This window comes from Gorilla gorilla, chromosome 10, assembly GCF_029281585.2.
Source record: "Gorilla gorilla gorilla isolate KB3781 chromosome 10, NHGRI_mGorGor1-v2.1_pri, whole genome shotgun sequence".
Lineage (NCBI taxonomy): Eukaryota > Metazoa > Chordata > Mammalia > Primates > Hominidae > Gorilla > Gorilla gorilla.
Genome location: NC_073234.2, coordinates 48,972,402 through 48,987,846, shown reverse-complemented (window position 1 = coordinate 48,987,846; position 15,445 = coordinate 48,972,402). Strand labels below are relative to the sequence as shown.

The following is a 15,445-nucleotide window of genomic DNA, read 5'->3' as shown; positions in this document are numbered from 1 at the left end:
ACTTCCTGTCCTTATGGAATTTCCAGCTTGATCCAGACACACCCGTTGACATCCCTGGCCCAGATCCGCAGAGACAAAACCAGAGATTCTCAGGGTTCCAGACACTATGTGATGGGGGCGGGGGAGGGCTGGGGGCGTGTAGGGGTGAGGGTGGTAGCTTTGGGGAGCAGAGGAGGGCCCTGAGCAAAGGCAAATGGGAGGAGGGATGTGGGATGGCCTATGTGTCCACAAGGAGTATGTAGGAGAGAGTGTCTCTGGGCTGCCTCAGAGGGTAGACTTGTCTCCTTGGGGTGGAGTCCATGACTGGGAGGATGAGCACTGCATGGAGGGGTTGGACAGGGCTGAGGAGTAGCTGGGGAAGGAGGTGACAGAGGAAGCCTGCATTTGGCATAAGAAGCACACACATGTGCCAGGAAGTGACTTGAGCCAGGCAGGAGAGGGTGAGAGCAGTGAGTTTGGGATGGAGTTCTGGCTGCTGGGAGTACGCAGGGTGGGTCGGGGAGAAAGAGGTCATTAGTGGGGAGCTGGGCTGTAGTCCAGGCCTGAGGGGACTGAGGGCGACTGAGTGGAATCAGACTGTGGAAGTGGACAGGAAGCAGCAGAGTTTCTGGGGGGTGACTGGGGAAACACTGCATGGGGCTGGGCTGGGATTGGTCATCTGGAGATGAGGCGAGAAGGGAGTGGAGAAGTTGCTCACAAGACCACACGCTCTTGCATCGCAGCGGCATTTATTGAAACACAGATCGAGACAACCCAGAAGGCAATGCACCCATAGACAGTCATAAGAAGGAGACCCAGGAAGTGGCTTAACTCTCTGTCCCGCCAGCTCTGCATTGGACAGTCCCCACCTGCACCCAGCAAGGGGGCATCTGGAGCAGCCATGGAGTCTTCTTTGAAATGTACAAAGGTGCACTGAATAGCAAGACCTGTCCAAAGTGCCCTAACCAGGGTCTGTAGGCAAAAGGATGCCCCACGATAATGGGCTTCTCAACTGCGAGGTCACATGAGGAGCCTGGCTGGAACAGGTTAGCCCAGAAGCAGGAAGGCAGTCTGAGAGAGAAGCAAAACATGAACGGGAATGAACAGGCAAGTGCTTGCTGGGGGACCATTCTTCCCAGCCAGGAGGAGGGGGCTGCTGGGGAGGGACTTTCTCCCTGATTCTTGGGTTGTGGGTGGCCTGGCTGGATGGTTAGGATGGTGTCTCCACCCAGGAGGTGGAGGCTGCTGGGGAGGGACTTTCTCCCTGATTCTTGGGTTGTGGGTGGCCTGGCTGGATGGTTAGGATGGCGCCTCCACCCAGGAGGTGGAGCTTCTGTGCTGACCACCACGCTGGGGGACTGGTCTTGTCCCTGAGAGCTGGGGGAATAATACAAATTGGCTACAGGTATTTTGGAGATAAGTAGGAGTTAAGTGAAGGGCTGGGAATGCCTCTGAAAACAGCTGCCAGGAGGACAACTAGGATGCATCTCCCTAGCATGAAAAGGCGCAGGGGAGCGGCCCGAGGGTCTTTCCCTCTGTAGGAACATCCGGAAGATTCTGGAAGCAAGCACACATTTTCCATTCACATGCCATTCAGTGCAGTGATGCAGGCAGGCAGGTGCTTGGCAGGAAGCCCTGGCTCCATGACTCTACTAGGCAAAGCGGACCGACCGGCTACTCCCGCAGCTGAAGCTGGAGGAGCGAGGCTGGCAGGGGGCACAGGAGTCAGGGGCCACCACCGTGATGCTGCCCCCTATGGCTGAGGGGCCAGAAGTGATCTGGCGCCCTGGGGTGGTGCTGTAGGAGAGGCCCCCACAGGAGACTCCACCACGGGAGCTGCTGACACCTGTGGAGAGAGGAGACATGGAGGGGTGAGCAGCTCCCTGCAATCTCACCTACCCTACAACAGGCCCCAGGGCACTGCAGGAGCTGCCTCCCTCTCCAAGGAATTGGTGGTCAACAATGCAGGCCCTGTCCCTGAGATGCACAGCCCATCTAGGGGACTGCAGCAGGAAGGAAGTGAGGACCCCTGGACCCCGGGGAGCAAAGCTGCCAGGCCACAGGTCCATGGCCTATAGCTCACTGTCAACACTTGTGAAGAGCGCTCAGCTCTGCTTTCTCTAACACCTGTCATGGCCCCCACTGAGGAGCCAGGGGAGGGTGAAACAGTTGGGGGAACACTCGAGGCTCCATGGGTTAGGCCAATGAGTTCAGCTTTTCTATCAAAAAAGCCATTTTTCCAGGAGAATTTCAGGCAGATACTCACAGACATTCACAGAGCCCACACCTTCACACAGCCTATGGAAAAGGAAAACTCTGTTAGTTCCAGACACTGAGTTGGATTCCTTGAGACTAATGGTTGCTTGGGGACAGAGAGGGTCATCCTGTGTACAGAGTCTACCCCTGAAAGGCAAGAAGGGCTCCCTCAAATCTGCATTAAATGCTTTCTTTCTTTGATGGTTTTAACCATGAAGACAAGGCTTTCTGATTTTCAGCAGCAGAGGGTAAGATTATGAACAGTGCCCCTAGTTTGGGTGATGGTGGCCAGCCTGGATGGTGCCAATCAAGCTCACAGGAAGGAGAGTTGAATCAGATACACCAGGGTGTGAAGGGGCTTTGTGGTTGATGAAGAGCTAAATGCATATAGAAGTGCATCATCACCATAACACACAGGCCTGTGTGGCAGCAGCTTCAATAGGAAGCTATTCAACAAGGACAGATTTGGGAGGCATGAGACTTGGGTGCAGGTCCCAGCTCTTCTGCTTATTAACTGCGTAGCCATGATAAAGGCACTGAATTCTGAGTCTGCTTCTTTATCTTTAGATGGGAAAAACCATATCTATCTTATTGGATTGTGAGGATTATAAAATAAACACTTAGCACAGGTCTAGCACAGAAGCATTCAGTTATTATTATTATTATTGAAGCTATTGTATTAGCCATGGCCAGAGTTGTAGCTCACACTCAGCTCAAGGAAATTCACTCCTGGAGGACCACAGCCTCCACCTCTGAAACCCCACAAAGTCCTCTTAGCCCCACCTGTGTTCCTCGCCCTCCAGCAGGCGCCTGTAGGTGGCGATCTCGATGTCCAGGCCCAGCTTGGAGTTCATCACCTCCTGGTACTCCTTGAGCAGGCAGGCCATGTCCTGCTTGGCCTTCTGCAGGGCGCCCTCCAGCTCAGCCAGCTTGCAGCGGGCATCGCTGAGGGCCGCCTCACCCTGCTGCTCTGCCTCGGCCACAGCAGCCTCCAGCTTGGCACGCTATCAGGTGGAGATACGAGGGCCAGGATGAGAAAGAGAAGCCACAGCTTGGCTCACCCAAGCTGATGGAGCCAGGGCAGGGAGAGGAGGGTCCTGGAGAGAAGGTTGGCCCGTGGCCAGGTAGTTAATGGGGCTGTGAATATGAGGGACGAGATGGGTGGGCTTTTCATCATCTCTCCTTGATGGCAGTCACAGGGTGGCCAAGGAAGGGGCTGGATCCTCCTTTGGAAGTCAGTGACATGGTCTGATTGCTGTGAAATATGATAGAGCCCCTGCCTTCCCTCTGGGTCCCTGCTTCCTCATGGTCACACTGTGAAGCCTGATTAGGGCCAGGTGCTGCAGCCTGCCTGTGCTGCATATTTGAATCCTCCACAGACCCCACCTGGCACTTGGCATTCTCAATCTCGGCCGTCAGCCTCTGGATCATGCGGTTCAGCTCGTTGATCTCCTCCTTGGTGCGGCGCAGGGTCTCCCCGTGCCTGATCACCGTGGCCTTCATCTCCTCACACTAGGGGAAGTAGAGATGCTCATGAGGTTCAGGGTGGGACCTCCCATCCATTCAGGACACCACAGATGACTATACAGGTTGTACGGTGCTCAGCCTGTGCAACCACACATGGCAGTCCTGCCCTGCCACTTCAACCTGAGAACTACTGGCTTTTCTCATACTGTCCTCATGGGTCAGAATCCCCAGGCAAGAGAAACCTTTTCTAATAGATGCCTCACTTCCCTCCCACTGCCATGCTTAGCAGGCAGGTGTCCTGTGCCACTCACCTTGCTACGGTACCAGGACTCAGCCTCGGCCCGGCTGCGGCTGGCAACATCGTCATACTGAGCCTTGATCTCAGCGACGATGCAGTCCATGTTCAGGTCTCGGCTGTTGTCCATCTTGACTATGACCGAGGTGTCTGAGATGTGGGCTTGGAGAACGCGGATCTCCTGTGGGGCCAACAGCCAGTGCATTTGCTTCTGGTGCCTGATCTGGGCCACGTGATCCACCCCAGGGGGCAATGTCCACTTCCCAGACCGGGCACTGGTCATGAAGGTTACATGACTCCTGCTCCTACCACCTTCACTCATGCACAGGCTCCTTAAAAACAACAAAGCTGAAAGGGGCTGTAGAGGCCAACTGGGAACAGTGTCTGCCTTACAAGTGGGAAAACTGAGGCCCAGAAGGTGAAAAAGATCTGATCCAAAGTCACCCAGCAGGGGAGCTGGGGTTTGGATGCCAGGATGAGTGATTAGTCCATTAATGAGGACCATGCCCTATGTGCGAAGCCATCCTGACCCCCACCACACATGCACACTCTCGTGCCCATCTCTAGACTGGCACTCACACAGGCAGCACACCAACATGCAGAGAGGTCACAGACACAGAGCAGCCCAAGAACATGTACACCCCATGCTCCTCTCACACATGAACATGGACATGGCCTCTGTATTGTGGGCCCCTGGCACGTATGTGCAAGGTCTTTTCACACTTACATTGCACATTGGCAAACATAGGCACACACATGCACCCTTGCCTCACTGCTCCCCTGTCTCCAAAACACCCCTCCACCTGCCCTGGCTGGGTGGCAGGTGCCCCCTTACCTCTTCATAGAGGCGCCTCAGGAAGCTAGACTCCTCCACCAGGGCCTCCACATTGGCCTCCAGGTCTGATTTCCGCAGGTAGGCGCAGTCCACGTCCTGGCAGTGGGACCAAGAGGAGGGGACATGCATGTGAGAGGAGACCAAAGAAAGGTGCCTTTGGTCAGCATGGTGACCCTGCCCCTCGCTGGAGTTTGCACTGATGGGCCCCCTCCTCCTTGCCCCATGACCAGCCCCTCACCTTCTTTAGAACGACAAACTCATTCTCTGCTGTGGCTCTCAGGGCCACCTCCTCTTCATACCTGGGTGTGGGAGAGAGAAGGGCTGGAGCTGAGAAACTGGACCTTGAATACCATCCCAACTCCTGGGCAAGTTCTTCCGGGGATTGAAAAGGGATTAATCCCCTCCAGATGTTGTCTTGGCCCCTCCAGGATCTATTTTTTGTATTATTCATGGGCTAGCCCTTGTCCTAGCCTGGCTTCATTCCACCGCAGTCCTTCTGCCTCTGAGATGGGGTTAGGAATGCACATTCCTTCCCCCAAGTCTAAAATCGTCTGTGCATCCTAGGTCCCAAGAGAGCTGGTTCCATTGGCAGGGAGATCACAGAGCCCATGTCATAAAGGTAAGCTGTGAAGGACAGGGACATAGAGAGTGCTAGAATTCCACTGGATTTCCTCTCTTCATTCCCCCAGAAGTAGCTCTAAGGCTCACAGGGGTGGAGTCTTAGAGGTGAATCCCAGGAATCTGAAGAAATCTAGGCCCCACTGGATATCTGCTCTGGGTTCCAGGCAGCCTGCTAGAGGAATCTGAAAGAAGCTGTGGCAAGAGGGCTATGGGCAGAGCCTCCCAGCATTCTCTCTGAGTTTCCCCTGAGTCCCCCCAGCTTGCTGCACTCACTTCTTCTTGTAGCCCTCCAGCACCTCCTGCACATGGTTGAGCTCTGAGGCCAGCCTCCCGCTGTCAGCCTCCACACACTCAGCCTCCCGCCGCAGAGTCTCAATGTAGCCACTGAACAGTGGCTCCAGGTTGCTCTCACAGCAGCGCTGGTTCTGGTAGAACTGCCACTTGGTCTCCAGCAGCTTGTTCTGCTGCTCCAGGAAGCGCACCTGCCATTCAGGTGGAAAGAAGAAGTCAGAGGGAGCCTGGGGGGAGGCACCTGGTCCCCCACAGTCTCTCTGCCCTCGGGTGCTGGCTGAATGGGCTGAGCCATAAAGCTGAGTGTGTGCTGCTCAAGGGGCCCATTCCCAGGCCCCCAGGGAGGCAGTTGTGGGTGTGAGGGAAAGCAGTGTGACTCAAAGCCAAAGGTCTGTTTCGAGCCCCAGTTTTGATACTTTAAAGAGCAAGTTGTTTAACCTCCTGGGGCTCAGTTTTCTCCTTTCCAAAATGGAGCGAATAGTGTCTGTCTTAGCACTGTTGTGAAGCTTGAACAAGTTAATGCATATCAAGTGCTTAGAACAGTCCCTGACATGTAGTAAATGCTCAGTCTATTTAACTATTATTATAATTACCAGTTGCCCTTCACTTGCTCATTTATGCAACAAACACTGATTAAATATTTACTACTTAGTGTCAAGGCCTGTGGTAAGATATACACATCCATGTCTAATGTCTGTGTCTATGTCTATATCATCTAACTATACATTCCATTCAATTATCACAGCCATGTGGGATGTAGATATTACTTACCCCATGTTGCACATGGGGAAATTGAGACCCCCAAGGTGTGAAATGCCCAGCTCATGGTAAGCGATAGTCTTGAGATAGGCGTGCTCTGCCTCCCCCTACAGCATGTCTGAGATGCTCGTATACACCCCCTTAGCTCCAAGTTGCTGTCTGATAAGTGGAGACGCTGATACCCACTCCAACCCGTCACTGTGAGGATGGACTCAGATCACTAAAGAAAGAGTGAAAACGGGAAGGTGACTGCCTCTGCCCCCAAACCCTGATCCTAGGCCCCCAAAGCTGCTCCTTCTGCTCTGCTAGAGGCCTGTGGACACAGGAGGAGCCTGTGAAGGAGGCTCCCAGCCTCCCCCCACAAAACTTTCTTGGGAGGCAGCCTCACAGCTATGCAGCGTTCTCCACACTCTGGCTGCATTAGGGGGCCTCCTCCTACCAGCCTGGCCACCTCCCCGTCTGCATTTCAGCCTTCTCTCATGAAGGGGCTGCCAGGCCTGGGTTGGCTGTCACACCTCCTCACCTACCACTGTCCTTGGAAAATAATGATAATAGCAGCTAACATGTATTGAGTGCTGACTATTTGCCATCATGTTTCATGCATGGACTCATTAATCCTCACAGGTGGATGAGGCAGTCCTGTTATTCAGCAGAGTAACCTGCCTGGGGTCTCACACTGCTGAGTGATGCAGCAAGGACTTGGGAGAGGCAGCATGGCTGTGGGCATTACCCCAGCCCCTTCACGGGCTGCCTGGCTAGGAGCCACAAGGTCTTTTGGTCTCCGCATTATCTCCCACTCTTCCAGCACCTGCTGCCCAGTCTGGTTTTTCAGACACAGTTCTGATAGTCCTATGTCGTCTTGGCTCAAGAAACTCACACACGCTCACACACGTACACACTCACATGCATACACACACATATGCTCACACACGTACACACACTCACACATATACACACCACACACTAACATACGTACACGCGCACACACCGCTACACACACATGCGCACACACACGCACACACACACACATACACACACTTTGGATCACAGGCTCAATTTCTAGACCACACCTGGACCTCGTTAAATGCTGCGGGAGTTAAGTGATGGAAACTGACCCTTCCACCTGTATGGGTCTGCACGTCATTCCCTCTGCTGCCTCAAACCGGCAGCCATCCTGTCTCCTCAGCAGACTGGGACCTCCCCAAGGGAGGGCAGGGCTGGAGGCTTCTCTGGGCCGTCTCAGGCCTCACCCACCTTGTCGATGAAGGCCGCGAACCTGCTGTTGAGGGACTTGATCTGCTCCTTCTCCTCCTGCTTCACGCACTGTGCGTTGGGGTCGATCTCCAGGTTGAGGGGCGTGAGGAGGCTCTCGTTGACCGACACGGTGGTGATGCATGGAGGGCTGGGCCCGCACACGCCCCCGGAGCGGTAGCCGAAGCTGCGTCCGCAGGAGCCGGCTCGGAAGCCACCTACAGCTATCCGGGGCCCGCAGGAGCCCAGGTTGCAGAGGCTGCGGCTGCCGAAGCCCGTCAGCCCTCGGTAGCAGGACACCCCTCGGTAGGGGGCGGCGCTGATGCAGCAGCGGTTGCCAGTTTTGGGGGCCACAGCTGAGCAGGAGCTGAAGTTCCTGGTGACCCCGCATCCTGAGCTGATCCTGTAGGAGCGGCACGACATCGTGTGAGGCTGAGCAGAGTCTGAGAGGCAGCGGAAGGTGGTGCGGGCGGCAGAGTGCGAGTCTCAGGATCCTTCTGGTCTCTCTGATCCTCCCTGGTCCTTTTATTGGTGGGGAGAGCTGGGGTTGGCTGCATAAAAGGAGTGAAAAGCCATTTTATGTTGTTTATGGGCTTGGGGAGTTTGCCAGCAACTCCCCACGGACTCATCTTAAAGGTGAGCTCAGCAGCGACTCTGGGGCTCCGTGAAGTCTTGAAGATGTTATTAAGGAGACTGCGTTTGCACTTTTCATCTTCAAAGCTCGTTTACATACATTAAGTAATTAATTTTCTCACAGTCTTTCTGTGAGATGGCCTCAACCCACACTTGGAGACGGATTTGAACTCCACAACAGCCTGGGGGTGGCTGGGTTTGGGATACAGGCAGGAGCCATTGTCTCAAGGGAGAGGTTGGAGGGTCCTGGGTTAGGTGAGACTTGGGGGATCATTGCATCCATCTATCTGGTTCCACAGAGGACACGTTCTCAAGTAAATCATTGCATTTCAGGGGCCAATAGGTCAGGTGAATCCCACCCCATCTAGGCAGCATTGCTTGGAAGGTGGTTCAGGACCAGAGCAGTCATTTTGACCATGCCCGTGCCAGGATAGAAGGCTGGGGCAGATGATCTCTCAGAACCTTCTGGATTCCAGCCCAGAAGGCGCTGGTCCAGAGCTTTCATTTCTCACCCAGCAAAAGTGCAAACCACAGAACTCTCAGTGGCCACAATAATGGCCACTTGCGGATTATGGGGAGACTCCCTCTAGCCACTTTCTTCCATTTGGTCAAAAGGATTGGAGAACTCAACCTTGGGATAACCTGGGGGCTATAAATTTGCTGTGGGCACCTTTGCTTTGCTCTTTAAGAAGAAACAGGTCATGTGAGTCTCCCTTCCCAGACCACCAGCTACAAGAGGTATTCCTTCTGTTGGCCAGCCCTTGAATTGTCATCCCTAGAGGAGTGTTTAGAGACTGCATTGCACAAAGCTGGAAGTGGGATAGTGGTTTATTCTTGTCTAAGGTGGCTATGACTTCTGGCTCCTGGGGGTTCTGGGAGCCCCATCCTTCTAGTTTCTGCTTCCCTGTGTGTCCTTGGGCCACTTATTAGGATAACAAGTGCTATTCTTTTAATGTTTATGGAGTACAAACCTTGGGGATGTGGGTCTGCCCCCAGGAAGGTTAGCCAGACACCCAAGTGTTAGGAACTTAAGGAAGAAGAGCCGATGAGCTTCCTCAGAGGGTGACTCCTCCTCCAGGAAGCCTTCCATAACCAAACACTGCCATCATGCTGCTGTTCTCATAAGTCCTTCACGAAATGCCCTGTACTCTGTCCTGCATCTGCTCTAATCTCTACAGCCAGCTGACCTCACCCAGGACCTTCACCCAGGATCAGGCTGATCGATTCCCACCTCACCTCCACATTCCACATTGTTCTTCAGGGCAGGGTAGAGAGACCTTGGCAGCTGGTGGGGGAAGAGCAGGTGGTCTCACCAGCTGGCCCTAGAACATATGCAGATCATAATCATCCATGGAAAAGCAACTGGGTTTGGCAACCCGGGCAATGGAATCAAAGCTGGAAGACCTGGTTCAAGGGCCAGTTTGGATCCTTCCTAGCTGTGTGGTTTTGGGGGAAGTTCTTAACCTCTCTGAGCTTCTGTTTCCTTAACTGTAATGTGGATTCATCCTTACCTTCCCGGGCTGTTGGGAGGGTGAAGAGGATGATATGTGAGGGAAAGCTCTGTGTAAAGGAAAGGGCCTGTTGCTTCCCATGAGAAACATTCCCACCTGCCTCACCCAGCAGAGAGGGCCTGCTCCTTGCCCTGCCACGGCCTTCACCTCCTCTGCACATTTATGACTCCTTCACCCTTTCAAGACTGCTTTTAATGTTTTCTTTAGTCTGATTTCTCTTGTATAGCAATTTTGGGTGGAGTCTGGGGACAGAGAGAGGAGGCTGTATGGGGGAGCTCAGTGTGGGGCCTATTGCTGGGGTACAGGGATGTTTGGACAGTGAGTTCACTGACTGACTGCCATGTAGACCTGGAGCTGGTGTGGTATGGGCCAAGAGGGATTCCTGGAGAAGGGTGGGGTCCGAGCGTGGCAGGTAGAGGGGCCTGAAAGCCCAGAAACACCTGCCTCTCTCCACAACTCCTGTAAGCCTCTGCCCTCCTCCAGGTTCTTAAAGATGATGGGACCAGAGACATTTCTCTTCCTTCTTGGGGGCAGGAGGTTTTGTCCTGGAGGGAGGCTCCCGTTTCAGCTGCTTTCCCTTGCGCCCAACACACACCCCATCCAACCCTCCACCCTAAATGGGAAGGGAAGGTGGGGCCAGGGGATTCAGGAGTCTGGGGGTATTCCACTGTTTCCAGAGCTAAGATACCTCTACAGGACCAGCAGGTCTGTCCAGCCCAAGGGTGTGAGCCCCTTTGAGGGTGTGCGGGGGGTGAGACAGGCCCACCCTGCCCACAGGAATGTGCTCGTGCGTGCTGGGTGAAGCTTGCATCACTGCTGATGGCAGTGCTGAGCCCAGGGCTGGGGCTGGGGGCTTCCCAGGATGCTGTCCAGGTGGAGCTTCGGATTGCAGGAGCTGGGCTGAGGGCAAAGCCTTGAGGGGAGCAGATTCCTTATGGGGCTGGCCCCAGGTGGTCCAGGGCCAGGGAGCAAGTCAGGCCAGGTGGATCTGGCACAGCTGCCCTGGAAAGACCTGGGCCTTTGCTTATGGTTCTACCCAGGGAGGACACAGAGAACACATAGCCTCCTGCCTGCCTCTAGCCATCACCCAATCACTCTGCCCAGTGAAGCCCAAGTCATTGCCCTGAGAGTCAGGATCTTTTGGGGGCTGGGAGCCCCATCTCCTTTCAGTGTCTCATCCTCATTCACTGTGCCCTCATTCACCTGTGCCCTATTGCATCCCTCTTCCTTCCACCAACCTTCTCCCTGTTACACCTTGGCCTGGAATGTCTCAGAATAGCTGCCTCTTCCAGGAAGGCTTTGTGATCTCATCGGGGGAGGCTGTGATTTCTCCTCCCTGCTGTCTCATAAATGCCCTCTCTGGGGCTCCCCAGGTAACTCCATTTATCCCCTTCTACACTCTCTTGTCCTAAGGACTGTCACTCATCACCTCCTTTGGCTCTGTCCCCTCTTGTACCCTGTACCTTTTGAAGGCCCCATCTAGTTTCGGGAATCTGAAGAGCCCACAACCCTCCCATAATTTAAAGTGCTCACAAGTGGCTTCTTCTTCCAGAAAGTCTTCAAGAACTACTTGAGGAGAGAAGTTCTTTCCTCTACCCTGGAGCTCCAGGCAACCTCTGAGACCTCCTGTGAATCTGCTCCACTCCAGAGGTACATATTCTGGGGTTTTCTCAGAGGCCTCACTGCTCCCACCTCAGCCCCAGCCTCAGGTGGTGCTTTTTACCCGAGCTGGGATGCTCCCTGGGGCAGCTGGCTCTCCCCAGCCCCAGAGGCCCACTACCTCCCTTCCCTTCTGCTTTTTCTACTGTGCTAAAATCCCCTCCTTCTAGGAAGACTTCCTGGATTTGTCCAAAGACAGGAGGGTGCTGACACCTTCCCGATCCTGCACTGTCTGTCCTTAGGGCTGCCTGTCTGTCCTCCCAGTTTTGTGTTTGTGTCTGCCTGGGCTCTTGTGGGTTGTCTTCCCATCCCTCCTAGTGGGCTGGTCCTCCTCAATCAATCCTGATGGGCTCCCCATGGACAAGGCCTGCACAGCTGATTCAAATTGGGTACCGCCCTTTGCCTCTGCTGGCCACACTTTTATTATGCATCTAAGGCTACGCCACTGCCGCTGCTGAGACACAGCTCTTGGAGGGTCTTCTTAGCCCTCTTTCCCTCTCTTTGACTTTCACAAGACTTGGGCATGATTCAGGGACCCTAAGTGAGAGAAAGGAGGGTCAGAGCAACTCTACGCTCTCCAGTGTGTCATGGCAGGGTTCCGTGCCCAGCTGACACAGCTGCTCCCTGGCCTGCTCCTCGGGAACTCCAAGAAACTCCATTCTCCTCCTGAACTCTGTCCACGTGCCTTTCTATTGGCAGCATTCCCTGGTGCTTTGCTGTTTTCCATGGTTACTCGGGATCAGAGCAGTGGCTTAGTCATTACAGAGCCTCTGATTTCAGGAATGTACTGCATGAATGGTTTTGAAATGTTTTCTTTCTTTCTTTTCTTTTTGGCAGTTGAGCCATCTCCCCAAATCCTAGGAGGAAAACAGCTATATAAAGCCATGTATTTACTTATGTAGTTATAGAATAGATAAGATTGACATGCTGGTCTCCCTGTTTGCCCCTGGCCCTCCAACGCCATTCTCAACCATAAAACATAAGTTGGATCATGTCTCTAACCTGCTCAAACACCCAACTCCCCATTTTGCTTGGAGTCCTAACAATGGCCAATAAGGCCCTGCACTGCCTGTCTGTGTTGTGGCCTTTGTCACCGGTCTCCCTGTGTTCAGCAACCACAGTGACCTCGCACTGGAGCACCAGGACAGGGTGCACTCCTGACTCAGGGCCTGTGCCCTGCTGTCTCTTCCACCCAAATGCTCCCCTCTCATCCAAGTGGCTTGCCCATTGCCTCCTGCAGGGCTTTGCCCCTATACCATCTCTCTGACCCTTTAAAAAAATGGCAACCTGCCCTCCACCCCAGGGCACTCTCCATCCAGCTTATCTTGCTCTTATTTATTTATTTTTCCATCACACTTAACACAGTCCAGAATTTACTTATTCTATTTGTGGATTATTGTCTGTTTTTCCCATCACCCCAAAGTAAACTCCATGGAAACAGAGATTTTGTCTGTTTTGTTCATTTTGTTCACCTAGAAAAGTGCTGGGAATATAGTAAGTGCTCAGTAAATATTGTTGACTGATGAATGTATAAAAGAATGGCTATCTTGGATACTTTAGATATTTGAGGTTTGGCAGAAAATGACAGCTTGTGGGAAGCCTTGGCCCTTGAGCCCCGAGGAACACATGCAGTTTGAAAGCCATGGGACTGAGACCCCTCCCTGGCTCTTTCCTGCTTCAAGGCTGTGGTTTTCTGAATATCCATGGAGACAAAGAACACAGAACGGTGAAAACGGCTGGGTTGGGCTGGTGAGAAAGGAGATAGATTTATTTTTAAAAGCTGTTAGTTATTGTTTTTATGTTTGTGTCCTAATTACAAATCTGGAGAAAAACAAAATGGTTTTACAAGACTCTAAGCTCCCTCCTCTCCTTGCTATATTGTACAAGCCAATCCTGCTGGTAGCCTGCTTTGAAAATCTCCTACGCCTTCTTGTCCGAAGTTGGTGGCCAGAAGAGGGCAGCAAATTCCCACAACTGGCCTGGCAGCAGTTCAGTCGTGGCAGAAGCAGAGAAGGCCAGGGATCTGCCTGCAGCTGGCTCTGGTTTCCAGATCTCTGGAAGCTGGAGACAGTCCCTGACGCTTCTGCATCCACCTGTGGTTGGTACTGGAGTGGCTGAGCTGCTGACAAAGCTATTGTTCATTGACAAAAGAGAAACACCACCACCACCACCACTACTGAAGCAATTGTGTACCCACTGTGGACCAGGTTGAGTGCCAAGCACCTTGGATTACCATTGCATGTCATCCCCACATCTCTTTGAGGTACAACATATTTTTCCATTTTACAAATGAGGCAAGAGGCGTATTGAGATTACGTGACAGGCAGAACAGCACAGTGGTGGTGAGCATGGGCTCAGGAGTCAGAGCTCCTGTGCTTCACCACTTATTTAACCTCTCTGGGCCTCAGTTTTGTCATCTGTCAAATGGGAAATAATAAAAGCACCTACCACCTAAGGATATTGAAAGAATAAAATGAGTTAACCTGTGAGAATTATTTGGAACACTACTCAGTTCAACATATGTTAGGTATTATTGTTACCTCTCATTACCTTTGGTCACGCAGCCAGTAAGTGGAAGACCCGGGATTGAACTCAGGTCTGCCTGTACCCTTGTCCATGGGTTTGACCCCTATGTCATCTTTGGGAGATAACTGACATATTAATAATATTGAGTCTTCCAGCTCATTAACACAGTATATCTTTCTATTTATTTAAGTTTTCTTTGATTTCTTTCATTAATGTTTTGTAGTTTTCAGCATACAGATCCTCACATACTTTTTAAAGGTTTATGCCTAAGTATTCATCCTTTGGAATTAAATGGTACTATTGGAAATGATATTTCAATAATTTTTTAATTTCCATTGCTGGTGTATAGAAATACAATTGATTTCTGTATATTGACCTTGCATCCTGCAACCTTCCTAAAGTCACTTATTAGCTCTAGTAGATATTTAAATAAAGATTTCCTAGAATTTTCTATACAGAAAATGAAGACTTCTGAGCTGTATTTCTTCCTTTCCAACCTGTATATTTTTGCCTTAGTTCAGTGGCCAGGACAGCTTGTACAATAGTAAGAGTGGTGTAAGCAGACTTCTTTATTTTGTATCTAATCTTAGAGAGAAAGCATTCAGTCTTTTACCATTAAGTATGCTGTCAGCTGTAGGTTTTTTTTTTTTAGATTCCATTTGCCAGGCTAAGAAAGTTCCCTTCAATTTCTAGTTTGCTGAGAGTTCTCTCTCTTTTAAGCCAAGAATGGATGTTAAATTTTGTCAAATGCTTTTTCTGCATCTGTCAAGATAATTATACTGTTTCTCCTATTTAGTCTGTTGATATCATGAATTACATTAATAGACTTTTGAAAGTTGAACCAACCTTGCATTCCCAGGCTAAACTCTCATTGGTTATGATATACTATCCTTTCATTTGTTACTGTGCTTACTTTACTAATGCCTTGCTGAAGATTTTTTCATTTCTGTTCATTAAGGATACTAGTTTATAGCTTTCTTTTCTTATAATGTCACTGGGTTTTGGTGTCAGGGTAATGCTGGTCTCAAAAAGAATTGAGACGTTTTCCCTTCTCTTATGTTTTCTGGAAGAGTTTGGGTTGAATTCTTTCTTAAATGTTTGGTAGAATTCACAAGTGAAAATGCTTACGCCTGAATTCTTCTCTGTGGGAAGGTTTAAAGCTGTACATTCAGTGCACACTTACTAGATATAGAGCTATTCAGGCAGGACTGGCTACATAATTTACAAGGTCTATCTTGGTGAATGTTCCCTGTTATCACTTGAAAAGAATGTATATTTTTCTGTTTGGGGTGGTGTGCTCTACAAATGTCAAGTAAATGAGGTTGATTGAAAGTGACACAAATTACCAAAGACAGTGACAGT

General features: G+C 51.5%; 1 protein-coding gene across 1 annotated transcript; it reads right to left on the bottom strand.

The window, feature by feature from the left end:
• Positions 1-717: 717 nt before the first annotated feature.
• KRT85 (keratin 85) lies at positions 718-11,848 on the bottom strand. Its single transcript, XM_004053162.4, has 10 exons — positions 11,432-11,848; positions 7,758-8,305; positions 5,727-5,935; positions 5,071-5,131; positions 4,833-4,928; positions 4,014-4,178; positions 3,622-3,747; positions 3,019-3,239; positions 2,246-2,277; positions 718-1,825 (listed from the first exon to the last, which is right to left on the bottom strand). The coding sequence occupies exons 2-10, from the start codon at positions 8,175-8,177 to the stop codon at positions 1,632-1,634; spliced, it is 1,524 nt and encodes a 507-aa protein (XP_004053210.1). The 5' UTR covers positions 8,178-8,305; positions 11,432-11,848; the 3' UTR covers positions 718-1,631.
• Between the last annotated feature and the right edge of the window lie 3,597 nt (positions 11,849-15,445).